Below are 17,513 nucleotides of genomic sequence, written 5' to 3' on the forward strand. Positions count from 1 at the left end.
AAATTACAGAAGTGCTTAAATTAATGGAGGCAAAGTGGGAGGATTCTGGATAATTCTTTTCATATGAAATGGAATCTGTCCAGTGTTGGAATAGGGTTTTTTTAGCACCATGAAATATATCATTAAGCTTTTTTGAGTTTATTATTGTATATTACTGTGGTACCTTGGTTCTCAAACGTTTCTGTTGATGAATGTTTCAGAACCTGAACGTTGAAAAGCCGGAAGTAAATGCTTCTGTTTTCAAACGCTCCTTGGAAGTCGAACAGCTTCCGCTTTGTGTTTTTCAGTTTTCTCAGTTGAATTTACAGATAGCTATTTGCACCTCAGTTTTCAAATGTTTCAAAACACGAACGGTCTTCCGGAATAGAATATATTCAAGAACCAAGGTACCACTGTATTAGTTAGCAGTAAGTGCAGTTGTATACTATTTTACTATGTCAGTCAATATTATTAAATTAATTATACCTTACAGGTTATGTGTTAAAGCTGGGAGATTGTTAGAGTCATTGGAGCAAAGTTACCTGTCATGGATGGCTAGAATTTCTGCTTTGGGGGTCCTGTTTTTCCAGTTTTTTATTTACTGTCCTTTTACTATTAGTACCTACAAGATAGTTAAACTCATAGCAAAAGGATTTTCATGAATAGCATGTGAAGAAAGCATGGATACAGGCAGAGAAAAGGGCACATGTGCAGTTAGTTCATGTACAACAACAGGACACATGCAATTGCCTTGAGTTTCTTGGCTACAGCTTGTGGTCAGTGTGGAGAGAGCTTAACCATGATCCTGAGTTCAGACCATACTCTAAGCCAATCCTTGGCCTAGCTCAGCATGATAGAGGAGTAAGGCAGATTGAGGCAATGGCAAAGCCGCTGTAAGAACCCCTCCAAGAGTCCACATGTTGACATAGTAAGCCATAGTGTAATGGTGTCTCTGTTTGTATAGAGCTTCACTAACGCCAAACAGCAGATTCCCCAGTGCCACTATTCATGTTTGAACCAGGATTGAGATACAGCTAACTACAAAATGATCACGGAAGGGCAATTAAAACAAAATCAGTGCTTCGGCAGTTCAATTGACTTGGAATAAATTTAGGAGTGTAATAACTCTATTTGCCTTTAATCTCAATAATTCAGACTTATATTTTAATATTGCTTAAACAAAAATGGCAGTTCAGGAAAGAAAAGAAAAAATAGCAAAGGCTGAAGGCAGAAAATGTCACCTGAATAAGCATGTCCCTATAGGGACATTTCTACACTTGATACCAGATATTGTGGTAACTTTTTGAAACATGGCAACCCTATTTGAGAGTGTCTCAGAGATATGAAGTATTCTATCTAAACAAATAACTGTTCATAGATTACCCCTTTTTATTTTTGATTATTCAAAAATTATTATCCTTCATAAATTTATTTCAGATTCATCTTGGAACGGGGTGTGGGGTGTGGATACTTTGTTACCACTTCTATTCTTATTCAGAATTCTGTTTTTACCTAGTCACATTGCAAAGTATAACTGTTCCCATAAAATTTCCTCAGTTTCATTTATAAATGCACTAAAGAGGAAGAGGAACAAAGCTTGTGTTGTTAATAAAACTGCACACACACACACATTTTCTCTATATACTCTCCTCCGACAGATAAAACGTTGAATTACTTCCATGCATTTTTGTTCCATCAAAGGCTTTTTAAATTTGACATTGGGGCAGGAAATGGCTGTTCTCAACTTTGTTGTAGGTGTTATTTTAAAATACGAGGCAAAGTTTTTCCGAACATTTTTGTTCAGAATATTTTCCTGCATTTGCTTTCGGTCTGATTCTCTGTGTTTATTTTTCTCTTTTCAAGGGAGATGCATTAGCAAAGCATGGCTGTGTGATGGGGACATTGACTGTGAGGATCGCTCTGATGAAGATCATTGTGAAGGGTATATGTGCGGACCACCAAAATACCCCTGCGCAAATGAAACTTCCATCTGCCTACAGCCGGAGAAGCTCTGCAATGGGATAAGAGATTGCCCGGATGGATCTGATGAAGATGTCCTTTGTGGTACTTCATGCTCTTTCCTATATTAAAAAGTTCCCTTTATCAGATTTATCGTGTATACTTGCATCTGCCCTTTGGAAACATTAATATTGTGAAAGCTTTGTGCATTATCACTTGAGCTTTTCGTTATCCCTTTCCCTGTTACACTTGAAATTGCACAACATTTCACTGAAATGGATCTGCACAATTTTCGTTTTCCCAGTTCTAGATGGTTGTAGCAGACTTCCAAACTCTGCATTCAGTGATAATTTTCACACTGTCTAAGTGAATACAGTGAAGGGATTAGAGAGGCAAGTCCTGCCATGACCTATGCATGTTCTCTAGACCATTTGTGATCCCTACCATTGTAGACAACCATTTGGAGGGTAGGCTTTTTGCACTGTGGTGTTGCACTTGGTCCTATTGTATTCATTTTATTCTGACCTAGAATGGCACCCAATGTACCTTTTCCAGTGGTACCTTGGGTTACAAACACCTCGGGTTACTAACGCTTCGGGTTACAGACTCCACTAACCCAGAAGTAGTACCTCGGGTTAAGAACTTTGCTTCAGGATGAGAACAGAAATCATGCAGCGCAGCGGGAGGCCCCATTAGCTAAAGTGATACCTCAGGTTAAGAACTGTTTCAGGTTAAGAACGGACCTTCAGAATGAATTAACTTTGTAACCAGAGGTACCACTGTATAAGCAAAAATCCTTATGTGTAGTAACATACTCCACTTTTCCTTCCAACACTAATAAAAGATGCAGTGAAATTTGTTTATACCGATTCCTGAGAAGTTCTATACATTAATTTTCTCTAGTCTCAATCCAGTACAATTTACTACAGATCTGGTAGCCTTCTTTTAGTCTGCATTTTATGTCTGAAAAACACCAACTTCTGTTTTGTTTTCTTCAATGGCAGATGAATGCTTGCTTAACAATGGCGGTTGCAGCCACCAGTGCTCAATAGTTCCTGGAGGTAGAATTGTGTGTTCATGCTCACCAGGGTTGTACCTGAGCTCAGACAATAAAACCTGTGAATTCATAGATTATTGTGCCAAACACCAGAAGTGCAGCCAAGTGTGCGAACAGCATAAAAATACCGTTAAGTGCTCCTGTTATGAAGGTTGGAAGCTCAGTAAAGATGGAGAAAGCTGTGCTAATATCGGTAAGTTGACATTTACAGACTATTCACTACTGTAGAGCTCCATTTATGAAAATATAGGGGAACCAAAATAAGGCCTATTCACTTTGGAGAAGCAGTATGAGTCACTGGTTGTTTCATCTTTAAATCTTAAACACCTAGATTAAAAGGGTTTTGAAAGTTTATTCACAAATTGTAGAGATTTACAAATTGCCATTCAATTAACAAAGCTTGACATACAGATCTGATTATTTATACTTGTATTTTTCACATGGGGGGGACATCCATAGTGTATAATCTGGGGATTATATAATCTTTCTTCTGACCACTGTGGGAGTAACTGCCCTTTTGAGTAGTAATGAGCAGAACACTGGATTAACATAGTCGGTCTACCTCCTTTTAACATTTATAAACTTTCTCTCTTTTTTTTTACAAAATAAAACAGAATTCTTTACAACTCTTATAACAGCACACCCTCTTTTACAGACCGCAAGCAACATCTACCCTGAGACATCCATACATGATTAAGCCAACAGTTCCTGTGGCCTAGATTACACCAAAGAACCCCATATATTTACATCTGTACTGAGCAAAGGGGTTTATGATTCACACCTTCAGGGCTAGAGTTGGGGGTTTCAACTGGTTAACTGTTATCTGATTTTTTTTAAAAAAATAAAGCTACTGCCATTAGGCATCCAACATTGTAATATACTGTACGTATAATTCATCTCCAATTTTCCTCTCATTCCAAATGGATGTTGAATTTAGATGGGTGATTACTTACAAATAAAAGTAATACAATTTTTTTAAATCCTATTTTGTTCTCCTGTTTTTTGGTAAACCTGGGTAAGGTAGTTGCTGAGCCTGAAGATATGTTGACATATACAAAGTTTCTGGAACACTATTTCCGTTCTGCCTAGAGTCTTGAACAGAAGTTTGCCTGTTAGTAGCAGGGGAGGTACCACAGCATTTTGCTGTGGGTCCCCATTGTTGTTGTTGCTTGCTATTTTTACTCTTTTTCTATAAAAAGAAATCAAGTGTTGTAAAGAGTTCCCATTTGTTCATTGTATGTGTGTGTCGGTTTGTCAGTGAAATGAGCCCACCCATGGATAAGGTCGTGTTTTCTGCATACGTGGATACCCAAGTTATGCAGAAGTCTCTGACTAACAGGCTTGTGTGTTAGTTCATAAAATGAAACTAAGCAAGGACTGAACATGCTTAGTAGCCTCCAGGAAACATGGGGTGTTGAAGGTGTAAGTTGTAGGGAGGGGAGAGAAGGAAAAGGTGCGAAATGAGCCCTAGACATCTGGAGGTAGTGGGATAGAATGGATAAGTGCCATGAAGTGCTTTCTAAAAACTCATCTGCAAATGCAGTGAAGTTGCAGGAGGATAAAAGGACATGTTTTTCCTTTCCCACAGTAGAAGAATTGCCCCACACTTTCTACTATAAATCAATCAAGTGCTCAGTCCTTCAGGGCTAGATAGCAAAGCACAGGGGAAGGTTCTTGAGAGAGCAAAATAAAAACTGTATTGCTTCCTTCCCTTGTCTTGAGGTGGTGGATTGCTCTGCCAGGCTGCACTTCTTACATGAGAGAAAGCACACTTGGTCACAGTTAGTTTTACTTTTGAGTAGACATGTACAGGATTCTGCTGTGAATATTTCTGAGCTGTCACCAATGATAAATTTCTGCTACTAGAACTTCAGACCACAGTTAGATTGTTGAATCTAATTTTCATTTTTGCAGTGTCAGATCAATATTGTTGTAGCTGAATAAAGGTTAGATTTAAGTGGCAATGTGTATTTTAGAAAAAAAATACTACAAGAAATGTAATGCATAAGTATTTTACGGTTATAATATTCTGTCAGAGTTAGTCTAATGAATGCCTTTTTATTACTGTCACCATAATGATGTAATCATTATATTTTATACAAATAATACTTTTGTATTCCCAGATCCATTTGAAGCTTTCATAATTTTCTCTATTCGGCATGAGATCAGAAGGATCGATCTACAGAAACGGGATTACAGCCTGTTAGTTCCTGGTTTGAGAAATACAATAGCACTTGATTTTCACTTCAATCAGAGCTTACTATACTGGACAGATGTAGTTGAAGATAAAATTTACAGAGGCAAGCTTTCTGAAACTGGAGGTATGAAATGAAGTTTTATTTATTTTTAATGAAGAATTATTTATTTTTAATGATCTTGGAAAAAGCCAACTGGAGAAAACTGGTGAAATTATGTTGAATCCATGAAATTCTGGGGAAATTATTTCTCCCACATTCTATTACAGAATACAGTCCAAAATGGCTCTTATAATGTGATACTATTTCCCCCTTGCTTAACATTCTCCAAACTTTTTTGGTTGTCACCTTTTGCTTGCGGTACTAGTGGGGTAGGAAACCTGGGGGGAAAAATCCATCTGGCAGTCAATGTGCCCCTTTGGTTTCAGACAGTACATGGGTAAACGAGTCTAAAAAGCCTGAGACACAAATTTTCACGGCCCTCTAATGGTTATGGTGGCTCATTTTACCAGAAGTAATGTAGTTAGCATAAACTCTGGAAGTGTATACCCTCAATTCTGACCAAACTAAGCTTCCTAGGCAAACTCGAACCTCTATGTTTAGGGGCAGTATGCCATTGAATACAGTTTACTGAGAGGCAGTAGTGAGGGAGAACTATTATAAGACCCTCATATAAGCTCACCTGGTTGCTGTGGAAAACAGGGTTCTGGACTAGATGGATCCAGTAGGGTTATTAGTATGGTTGTTGTGTTAAACATAATGCACCTCAAGCCTAGAATATGGAGCTGTTCAGAAAGTGGTTCTCAGAATATGGGGAGGTCCCACCGGGGGGCACAATACACTTACAAAGGACATGACGTTTTTGAGAAAGAGACCATTTGGAAGTAGGCAGAATGGCAGACTCTTCCCTGCCAGACTGCAGAGGCTGCAAGCCTATATTCACTTACCTGGGTGTAAATTTCATTGAGCTCAATGGGAACTGCTTCTGAGTAGGCATACACAGGATTCCTCCGTATCCAAATACATGCATTTTGTGGCCTTTTGAAATGTGCATTATGGATACATTACAGCACATACAATGGGCTTCTTTCTGAGTAAGTAGGTTTACTCAGATTGCTTTATTTCAGTCTCCATATCTACTCTTAGTTGCAATTAACATACGGGAGCTTCTGCTCCCAGCATTTCTTCTTTCTCCTCTGGAAGGAAAGCCTGCCACCAGTAGAATGAATGATGCAATTGATATGATTTATGGGTTTTTTTAAACAAACACACACACACACACACACACACACACACACACAAATTTCCACAGGCCGAAATCCTGCATGCTGCTTGCACAGAGAACAGAGTGTGAAGTTTTTCCCGTAGGGCTCTAGTATAACCTCCCCTCTCCCACCAGGCCCCTGCACGTGTCTCCACTCCTGCTTCTGCTGGGAGTAGCCTGCACACCATGGGCCTGGGGAAGAGCAGGCTCCAAATGCTTGAAGGTAAGATGGGGGAGGGTCTCACCTGCAAGTGCAAATGGCCTTGTTGAGTCACACGATGGCTCTTAGAATAGTAGAAGGCTCATGGACAGAGGCGACAGGTGGGGCGGGGAGAGGACACGTAAACTCCATCCATACCATGCTCTCCATGCACACAGTGTGCAGGATTGTGGCCAAATTCTGCTCAGCCTTAATTAGTTGACACTGCGCCACCCTTCCTACGATGCACGCCAAAAATGTATTTTATAGTAAGAAAATAATATTAGTAAATCCTAATAGTTTCCGTGTCATACTGTGCCTAGTGTGGTAATTTGCATATTAGAGGATTGATCATGATAATTCCTGTTCCACAGTAAGTGTCTCACAGTGCAATCCTATACATGTCTACTGAGAAATAAGCGTCACTGAATTCAGTGGGACTTGCTCCCAGTAATGTGTATATAGGATTACAGACAATACTGGGAGCAAGTCCCACTGACACAAGACAATTTCTTTTTAAAAAAGGTAAATGTTGTTGCAAAGATAGCTCACCATTCTGAAATTAGTAAACTTCTCAGTTTTCTCCATAATTGCAAAGTTGTGAATGGGCTACATGTGGCATAAACTATACTATTTTATAATGTTTTATGGTACTATATTTTAATTTTTCTAATGTTTTACAGTATCATTATTTTAAAAGTAGTTATTCTGTTGCAGTGTCTACTTTGTGCAAGTTTAAACTTAATGTGTTAATCATTTTAAGAACTCTTCTAATATTTTCACAGGGGTAAGCTCCATTGAAGTAGTGGTCCAGCATGGCTTAGCTACCCCTGAAGGTCTTACTGTTGACTGGATTGCTGGAAATATATACTGGATAGACAGCAATTTGGACCAAATTGAAGTTGCTAAATTAGATGGCACACTGAGGACAACATTAATAGCAGGTGCCATGGAACATCCTAGGGCTATTGCTTTGGATCCTAGATATGGGTAATTAAATGTATTTGTAATGATTATTTACAACGGAACTGTGCAAATGTTTTTCAGAGGTACTGTGAGATGTTTTTCATTTGTCCTTAGCGCTGGTAATTTTGACCCTACTATGAAACAAGTTATGTGGGGATGATAATAATGTTGATAATTAATAATAATGTTAATAAAACTAATACACACATTCATTTTCGTTTCCCATGTTTCTACAGGTGGTAGTGGTGTACTGTCAGAGCAACATGTTAATTAAATCAAGTAGGATATTTAAGGAGGAAAATTAAATAGTATAATTGCCAAAAGAGCCTGTGTAATAGACTTTATCAGCTATATATATTCTTCCCCCTTCATCCCATTTTCTCAATGACACAAATTGCAAGGATTGCTTCATACCAGTTTAATGTATCTGAAGGCAGAGCAGCCATGTTCCCTTACATTTGGGGAAATGGGCAGTTAATTCCCAAGTTGAACCTCTTTCACAATCAGACATACCCTTTATAGATTTAGAGCATGATCATTACTTTCTACCACTTCTCAAATGTGTTGCAATTATACGTCCAAATGCAATCAGATGCCCATAGCCTATCAGGTCTACATCCAATTAGCATTGATTATGCCTTAACATTACTCACACTTATCTTGACACTGGAATGTAAAGCACCTGTCTCAAAATTCTATCCGTATGCAATATTAGAAGAGGGAATAAGGGCATACTGCAGGGGGGGGAAATCAGGTAGGGAGAAAATCAGTTTTATCAGTGCTTCAAAATGGCGAATTCCTGGTTAGGATCTTTTGCATCCCTCTTATGCAACTCTAAAATGTTATCCCCCGCCCCATGACATGTCCTCCTGTGGATGTTGGAGAAAGATCAGTTCTGAGCACACCCAAACACCATCTGGAGTCTAGGCTGAATGAACATGTATCTATGCCTTCCAGTCCTTTCTGGCACAATCCTTATTTCGCTTCGCTATCGTAAATGACAAGGACATGCTGGTGGCAAGAAGGGACTGAGATATTGTTTTGAGCATGTGTCACAGCTACTGAGGCCATAGGAAATAGGGTAGAATTGGGTTTCTAATATAAATATGAGCTATTTGTTCAACTTCATAGAATCCCAGAATTGTAGAGTTGGAAGGGACCATGCGAATCATCGAGTCCGATGTCGTACAATGCAGGAATCTTTTGCCCAATGTGGAGCTCAGACCCATGAACCTGAGATTAGGAGCCTCATGCTCTGTTGACTGAGCTATCCTGAGAATAGTTTCATTTCCTTTCAGAATAGTTTCATTGTGTTAGAAAGTTATGGAACTCCACGATTAAAACTTTATAGCTGTTTTGGCAATGTCAAAAATGTATTCTACTTAGAAAAACTAGCCCATATTTGCTAATATGATGGTATTAAAAAGCAAAACAAAAAAACACCTGTATATATTATTTGTTTCATATTTTAGTGTAAATTTTGTTTTCTTTCTCTTTTTTTGCATCACTCAGAATTCTGTTTTGGACAGATTGGGATGCCAATTTTCCTCGCATTGAGTCTGCTTCCATGAGTGGAGCGGGAAGGAAGATAATATATAAAGACATGGATAGTGGAGCATGGCCTAATGGCCTTACTGTGGATCATTTTGAAAAACGAATAGTATGGACAGATGCCAGGTAACAATGTTCCCTGTGCTTTTTGTATGAGAAAAAGAAAAGTTGCAGAGCTGCTTTTATTCTTTGTCTTCCCACCCCTGCAAGTAGGAATGAAGACACAAGAAGTGTTTGGGGATGAAAGGCAACAGCTCTATTAATTTTTGCCAGATTCTCATCATAAGGAGACAGGTTAGCAACAAGCTAACAACCCTTCAGTGCAGGCCCCCTCCACTTCATGTGAGAGCTGGGATTCTTCCTCTCCCACTCTCAACCTGGCATGAGTAATTCCACCCTGTGTCCAAGGACCAGATCAATCAGATGATCTATCTATGCACGTCTTCAGCTGTTCACTAAGCCATGTGCACAACAGACACCAGGCACTTCTATGGTGGCATAAAGTCAAGCCACTCGTTGTGTTCAGACTCCCAGAACCCAACAGTAGCTCCCCTTTCATATTACCTCTCTCAGGCAGCAGTGAGGCTGTGCTGCTTACAACCCCCACCAGCTGATCTCTGTTGCATACCAAAACCAAAGAGGGGGAGGAGCTAAATGGTGGTGGCTGGTGTTATTTTTCTAGAAAAAGAGGAGCCGGAGCTCACCATAAGCTTCTCCCTTGTTCTCTTAGAATGGCAATGGTGCCCGCCTGAACTCCTGTGAGCTCCAGCTGAAAAAAGCCTTGTTGGTGGGGCTGGTGTAATGTAAATGCATGGGAAGGAGTGCAGAATTGGCCCCATTGACATTATTGCACTTCTCCAACCTCACTGCCTATCCAACGCTTCCACTCACAGTCTCGGTGAATTGACTAGAGGCACGTCAATTAAGGAAGCTGCCTTCACCATGTCAGATTTCTTAGTCCAGGGTTGGGAACCATATTGCCTTCCAGATACTGCTAGATTAAACTTTCATCATCCCTAACTTTAAACAATGCTGGCTGGGACTGAAGTGAGTTGAAACCCAATGACATCTGGATGACTGCTGATTAGCCACTCACTCCTGCTTTAGTTCAGTATTGTGTGCACTGACTGGTAGGTGCTCTCTAAGGATTCAGGCAGCCCCCCCCCCACCCTGCCCACCCTCCCCAGTTGTTCCTGGAGATGCCAAGGATTGAATCACTGAGCTATGATCCTTTGCCAAACATTTGAAATACATTCCTTTCATATTTGTTTAATTTTCCAGAATATAGTTTCATAACTGCACTAAGCCCAGTTTCAGAATTCTCTCACAATGGATTTCTGTTTGGGGGGGTTATCTTTCAGGTCAGATGCTATTTATTCCGCACTGTATGATGGAACTGACATGATAGAAATTATACGAGGACATGAATATCTTTCTCATCCCTTTGCTGTCTCTTTGTATGGGAGTGAAGTATATTGGACAGACTGGAGGACAAACACATTGTCAAAGGCCAACAAATGGACAGGACAAAATGTTAGTGTGATACAAAAAACTAGTGCACAACCTTTTGATCTTCAAATCTATCACCCAAGTCGTCAACCACAAGGTAAATTAACACTTCTAATAAAAGTGTCATAGCCTTTTTGTTCATAGTCAGATTCTACATTACATACCAGCAATATGAATGAATATCTCTTAAAGGTAAAGGTAAAGGACCCTTGATAGTTAAGTCCAGTCGCGAATGACTCTGGGGCTGCGGCGCTCCTCTCGCTTTACTGGCCGAGGGAGCCAACGTTTGTCCGCAGACAGTTTTTCAGGGTCATGTGGCCAGCATGACTAAGCTTTTTCTGGCGAAACCAGAGCAGCGCACAGAAATGCCATTTACCTTCCCGCCAGAGCGGGACCTGTTTATCTCCTGGCACTTTGATGTGCTTTCAGACTGCTAGGTTGGTGGGAGCTGGGACCGAGCAACGGGAGCTCACCCTGTCACGGGGATTCAAACCACCGACTGTCTGATCGGCAAGTCCTAGGCTCAGTGGTTTAGACCAGAGCGCCACCTGCATCCCCTGAATATCTCTTAGCTAATAACTATTATTATTTATATGACTGACTTGTTAAATTAACATTATGTGAGTACCACTTCAAATTCTTTTTAATGCTTCCTGTTTTGTGCTGCTTATATAAATAAAAGGAGCATTTCTGAGCAGCATTATTGTTGGCTAAATGACATCTTAAAACTTTTGCAATATTAAGAGCACTAAAGAAATCATAAACATTGAGTTAACAGCCCTTTGCATCTGCTTCAGTGAAGTATTACCAGCAATTGGCTGGAAATGGAAGAGAGTGGTTAGATTTTTTTAGCCCCAGGTCAGAACCATAACAAATATTGTTTTAGGCTGTGTTGGTATATTGTATACAGCATTGACCTGGGAACCTTCTCATGTTGCCATTATTTTTAATAGATCAGTATGGAATGGGGGCAAATGTTAACAGCTACTTTTTCCTGTGGTTTATAAGGACTACGGCAGCAGGAACACCTCTTGTGATTTGAGGCAGGGGAAGGGATCACAAGCATCTGCTTCCTTTTTATATGCCTCTGCTGTAAATAATTGCAGTTCAAAAAGGCATCTCTCAGCATGCCATCCAAATTACAAGTTTTCAGATTATAAAAATATATGTAGTATTATTTTGCATCTATACAGAAACAGATCACTTACCAGCAGTGCTATTTTTCTAGAAAAGAGATGCCGTAACTCACCACAAACACCTCCATTGTTCTCTTAGAATGGCAATGGCACCCACCTGAGAGGTGCTGGAACTGAATTCTAGAGAGTTCCGGCTTTTAAAAAGCCCTGCTTACTAGGGAGATAATTCTGAAGAGGTTATTCTGAAGCTTTGATGTCTTGAATCCAAAATTCCCATACACAGAATGCAGTAGAGGAAAGGGATTTCCTATTTCTCATCCCTCTTACATCCCCCTTTGCCCCCTGAAAAGCTGTTCCAGGGGTTTGGGGATACTTCAGAGCAGCGTGGAGTCAATATAGGGTTTTCAGGGACAAATTGGTGAAAACTGCTTGACTTTAAGGAGCCTCCACAGGATCTCAATGTCTTCCAACCCACGTGAGTGAGCACACAATTCAGAACATAAGAAGAGCCTGCCAGATCAGGCTGGTGGCTCATCTAGTCCAACATTCCGTTCTCGCAGTAGCTAACCAGATGCCTATGCCGCAAGAAGGACCTGAGTGCAACAGCATTTTCACAGAATTTTGTAGAGTTGGAAGGGACCCTGAGGGTCATCTAAACCAACCCCCCTGCAACGCAGGAATCTCAACTGAAGCATCCGTGATAGATAGCCATCCAACCACTGCTTAAAAAACTCCAGTGAAGAAGAGTCCATCAGTGGCAAACTATTACTATGGTGTAGATTTGTTTGCCATTCTCTTCCCCTCCCCTCTTCTAATATATCCCCCCCCCATTGTCAGACTTCATTGGTCTCCTGCAGAATACATATATTTGTATGTTCAGTTTACATTTTTAATTCTAGCTCCCAATCCTTGTGCTGCTAACAATGGCAGAGGTCCGTGCTCTCATATGTGCCTGATCAATCACAACAGAAGTGCTGCGTGTGCATGTCCTCATCTAATGAAGCTGTCTGTAGACAGAAAAACATGCTATGGTAAGTTTCTCTCTCTCTCTCTCTCTCTCTCTCTCTCTCTCACACACACACACACACACACACACACATATTCTCTATTAACTACTTAAATTTCAGAGTAGAGGACATGTTGTTCACTAATAAGTTTGAGGGTAACTCTTGCCTCACATGAACCAACAAGATGCCCAAATGTATTTGCCTGTCAAGCTTTGATATTTATTACTTTCGCTTTTTTGTTCTGGATGTGTCTAGTACATTCACCGAACTTATCTCGGCAGAACAGGGAGGTTGGCAAGCAGAAAGGGCATCATCAGAAAATGATGAGGCAGGTAAAGTGCAGAATGAAAAAAAGTACTTAACAGTTTCTAATCTCAGTGTACTCATCTGAAATGGTCTTGATATCACTTTCGGAGTCTTAGCTCAGAAAGCAGCTTCTAAGAAGAAATACTTTAAAACTATAGTGATGCATTATGATGCAAACACATTGGCAGGAACAGCATATTGATTTTGCTGGTGCATTTGCTGGTGCCTCACTGCTATCTCACACCTTCCCCATTATATCCTAGTAAGCCAGGCATAGGAAACTTGGCCCTCCAGATGTTTTGGGACTACAGTTCCCATCATCCCTGACCACTGGTCCTGTTAGCTAGGGATCATGGGGGTTGTAGTCCCAAAACATCTGGAGGGCTGAGTTTGCCTATGCCTGTAGTAAGCCAATCTGATGCAGCTGATTGGAGGTCAGATATGCACCACTTCCCCAGCACACTGCCTGCTATTGCCATTTAGAATTACCAAATAATGTTATGTCTTTTAACAATACAGTGGTACCTCGGGTTAAGTACTTAATTCGTTCCGGAGGTCCGTTCTTAGCCTGAAACTGTTCTTAACCTGAAGCACCACTTTAGCTAATGGGGCCTCCTGCTGCTGCCGCGCCGCCGGAGCACGATTTCTATTCTCATCCTGAAGCAAAGTTCTTAACCTGAAGCACTTTTCTGGGTTAGCAGAGTCAGTACCTGAAGCGTGTGTAATCTGAGGTAACACTGTATTCTGAACTACAGATACTTGGATTTTAAACGATTTCTTAGTTTTTTATCTGTTTAAAAACAAACATGGCTGACTTTTAACTTATCATGGGACAATGTGATCTTCTACTAATGACCAGATGAATGTGCTTACCTGCTTTGTACTAAATTATGTATGAATACCAGAGTATTATAATATATAAATGTATAACTCAGATAATCATTAAAACAAAATATAGATTGTAATAATATTCCATTGATCTGCATCTAATAAATGGCATACCTAATTTTTTACAGAAATGAAAAAATTTCTTCTTTATGCCAGACGTTCAGAAATAAGAGGTGTTGACATAGAGAACCCATACTTCAACTACATAACAGCCTTCACGGTTCCTGATATTGATGATGTAACAGTTGTAGATTTTGATGCAGCAGAGGAGCGCTTATACTGGACTGATGTGAAAACGCAAACTATAAAACGGGCCTTCATTAATGGGACTGGTTTAGAAACTGTTATATCAAGAGGTAAACATATTTTAAATGCAACGTTGCAAGTCCAGCTGGTGGACGGGGCTAACAAACTGAACTGTGAAGATCTGACAACACTTTTAATAGCAGCACTCTTATGCCTAAAAACATCTTGTTGTGATGTTTAATGTGCAAAACTAATCTTAGGTTATTTGGTACAATACAAGACACTTGTCAATTATTACATAATGCACATATCTGATCTAGTTTGAATCATTCAGCATCCTAAGACTATATTGAGAAATAATTTTTCAGGTTAGAAATGGTGTTGTTGAGTAACTGCGTTATAAGAGCAGGAAGGGCTGTAGATCACTGGTGGAGTATGTGCCTTGCACAGAGAAGGCCTCAGATTAAATCTCCACATAGATTTGAGACAGACTCTTGACCGAAACCCTGGGAAACCGCTGCCAGTCAAGTGTAAACACTGAGCTGGATGGAGATGGACCAATGGGTCTAATGCAGTGTCAAAGAGCATCCTGTGTTCCTCAAGAGCCCTGCTGGATGAGGCCAATGGTCCATCTAGTCCAGCATCCTGTTCTTGCAGCGGCCAAACAGATGCTTACAGGAAGCCCACAAGCAGAACATGAGCAATACACTAATCCCACTTGCGTCCCCAGCAACTGGTGTTCAGAGACATAACATACTGGATGTTTTACACAGTCATTGTGACTAGTGTTCCTTTGTAGCCTCATCCTTCATGATTTTCTCTAACTTCTTTTTAAAGCCGTTCAAGTTAGTGGCCACCATTACATCCTGTGGCAATTAATCCCACAGTTCAACTATGTACTGAGTTAAGTAGTACTCCTTATTTAACTCCTTATTTAGCTTCATAGGATAATCCCAGATTCTTGAGGGAGAAAAACTCAATGCATTTTCTCCACACAATGCATAATTTTATATATTTCTGACAACATGTCCCCTGCCTTTTCCCCCCCAAACAAAGAAAACCCAAATGTTAAATAACCTGTACTCATAGGGGTGTTGCTCTAGCCCCTTGATCATTACAGCTTTCTCTTTTTGTACCTTTTCTAGTTTTGCTATATCTAGAACTTTACAAGTGCAGCTACTCTATGGGTCTGTGTAACAACACTGTGATATTAGCCATTTAAATTAAATCTTTTCCCTAACAATGCCTAACATGGAATTCACCTTTTTCCACAACCACCATTTTAATTTAATTCTGCTGCCTTTTTAAAGCCTTCAAACAAGTTCCCAGGAGGATATGGAATTAAGGCATTTTGAATTTGCTCTTAATGATACATACCATAGCAGCAGTTTCATGTTTGTCAAATAATAAGAAACCATTGATGCAGCACTGGGATTTTGTAAGTAATTCTCAAGTTCTAATCCTTCTGCCCTGCATCATTAACGATGTTATGTTGGAGAGTCATCATGGAATAGCTAAGGCAGTGAGTATATAATATAAACTTTAGGACCCATGTTTATGCATTGTAGTGGTCTTGCTAAGTGAATTCTGTTTCAGTCTAAGGGAAATTAGAACAAACAGTCCTTCAAAGATGCTTCAGGGGCAGAATCTTATTTGTAATAAGCAGATAAAGGCCATCAATTTCATAACCAGCTTGTGAGCGGCAGGAGATATCTGGCCACTTTTGATAATAGATTAGAAGGCTGAGCTAGATGCATCTCGGTCTGGTCCAACAAACCATTTCTTAAGTTCTTAAGTTCAATTTTCTCACCATGAAATTCAGCATTGAAGGAACAGATTCATAGTTTAAGGGCATTTTTTTTTAAAGAAAGAAAAGTAGATACTGCTACTGATCTATGAAAAAATAATACTTAAATTTGTATTGTATGGGACCCTTTCACACATTCTCCACTGATATTTTGCAACCAACACAGTTTTCACAGGTGTGTGAACAATGCCTTTCTAAACGCAGAAAGATATGGGAAGATGTGGGCCATTCACTGTCCATAGTACTCTTCCACTGGAGGGAAGGAGGAGATTTCATTGACTTCCCCTATATCTCCCTGTGCCTCCATTGAAAAAAAGCTGCTCTGGAGAAGCATGGGACCCTCTGGAACAGTATGGGAGATAGCTCTGCAAGCTGCAGGGTGAAATCACCCAAAATTGCCTCACCCTTCCTTCCACCAGTAGGAGCCTCTGCTAGATCTCTGTCCCTTCCATTAATTGAAAAATTCTTTCTAATTACAAAATGGCAAATGCATCCATCCCATTACCTGTGTTTTGGTCTTCCTGTTTACAATTTCAGTGATATTTAAAATGAGTGAAAACTTCTTGGTAGAGCTGATTAGGCAACTTATTTGCTGTTTGACATTTTGCAGACATTCAAAGCATTCGGGGACTGGCTGTGGATTGGTTATCCCGTAATTTATACTGGATTAGCTCAGAGTTTGATGAAACACAAATTAACGTGGCACATTTAGATGGCTCTTTAAAAACCTCGGTTATACATGGAATTGATAAACCACAGTGTCTTGCTGTTCATCCAGCTAAAGGGTAAAGTATGATTATTTACACCAATATTTTTGCAATGTCTTTCAGGTGAAATTTAGGTTGATCTCATATTACATGAGGGTTACGTTCTTGCCTATTGCGTGTATAAGTAAAATCACTTAACGCCAGAACACTCCACAGGAAACCGTAAAAACCCAGCAAATCCCTCCAACTTTCTCCGATGACTTGCCAACCTTTTCTGCAACCTCTCCAGCCTCTTCTGATCTCTCTCCAACTGCCTCAAATCTCTCTCTGCACTCCACCAACTCTCCATCCATACCCAAGTGTTCTCCCAGTAGCTGATGGGATTGCTGGCCATTTTCTTTCTGCTCTCGTGCTCTATTTGCTTATTTGTTTGGGGGTGATTTGCATATAGCTGCAATCACATAAGTGAAATCCATGTAAGATGAGCTCTGCTTGTACTAACTAGTAAATTAAGTTATGAAGTGATGCCTCTGTTTCTTGTGCATCGCCATCTTCCTAATATAGATAACCCAATGTGGGAGTTGGAGTCCCCATGAAATCTACTAGTTGTGTATAGATCACAATTTCCAGAATTCCACACCTACCAAAAGCGGGGGGGGGGGGGTGGGCGGAGAGAGTGGAAGAAGAAATCACAAATGGGCTTTCCATGCATTCATCTCTGATGGGGATGTTATTTG

The 17,513-nt window shown here is 40.1% G+C and overlaps 1 protein-coding gene across 3 annotated transcripts in view; it reads left to right on the forward strand.

Moving 5' to 3' along the window:
- The window catches only part of LRP1B (LDL receptor related protein 1B), a 764,381-nt gene that overhangs the window by 601,954 nt on the left and 144,914 nt on the right, over positions 1–17,513 (forward strand). For all 3 annotated transcript variants that reach the window (XM_083581632.1, XM_083581633.1, XM_083581634.1), the window contains 9 exons: positions 1,843–2,043; positions 2,943–3,188; positions 5,119–5,316; positions 7,439–7,643; positions 9,132–9,296; positions 10,532–10,776; positions 12,715–12,846; positions 14,145–14,372; positions 16,680–16,854. In XM_083581632.1, the coding sequence (XP_083437758.1) occupies positions 1,843–2,043; positions 2,943–3,188; positions 5,119–5,316; positions 7,439–7,643; positions 9,132–9,296; positions 10,532–10,776; positions 12,715–12,846; positions 14,145–14,372; positions 16,680–16,854 (1,795 nt within the window). The remainder of the gene's footprint in view (positions 1–1,842; positions 2,044–2,942; positions 3,189–5,118; positions 5,317–7,438; positions 7,644–9,131; positions 9,297–10,531; positions 10,777–12,714; positions 12,847–14,144; positions 14,373–16,679; positions 16,855–17,513) is intronic.

The sequence above is a fragment of the Podarcis filfolensis genome (genome assembly GCF_964270895.1).
Source record: "Podarcis filfolensis genome assembly, chromosome: 1".
NCBI classification, from domain to species: domain Eukaryota; kingdom Metazoa; phylum Chordata; class Lepidosauria; order Squamata; family Lacertidae; genus Podarcis; species Podarcis filfolensis.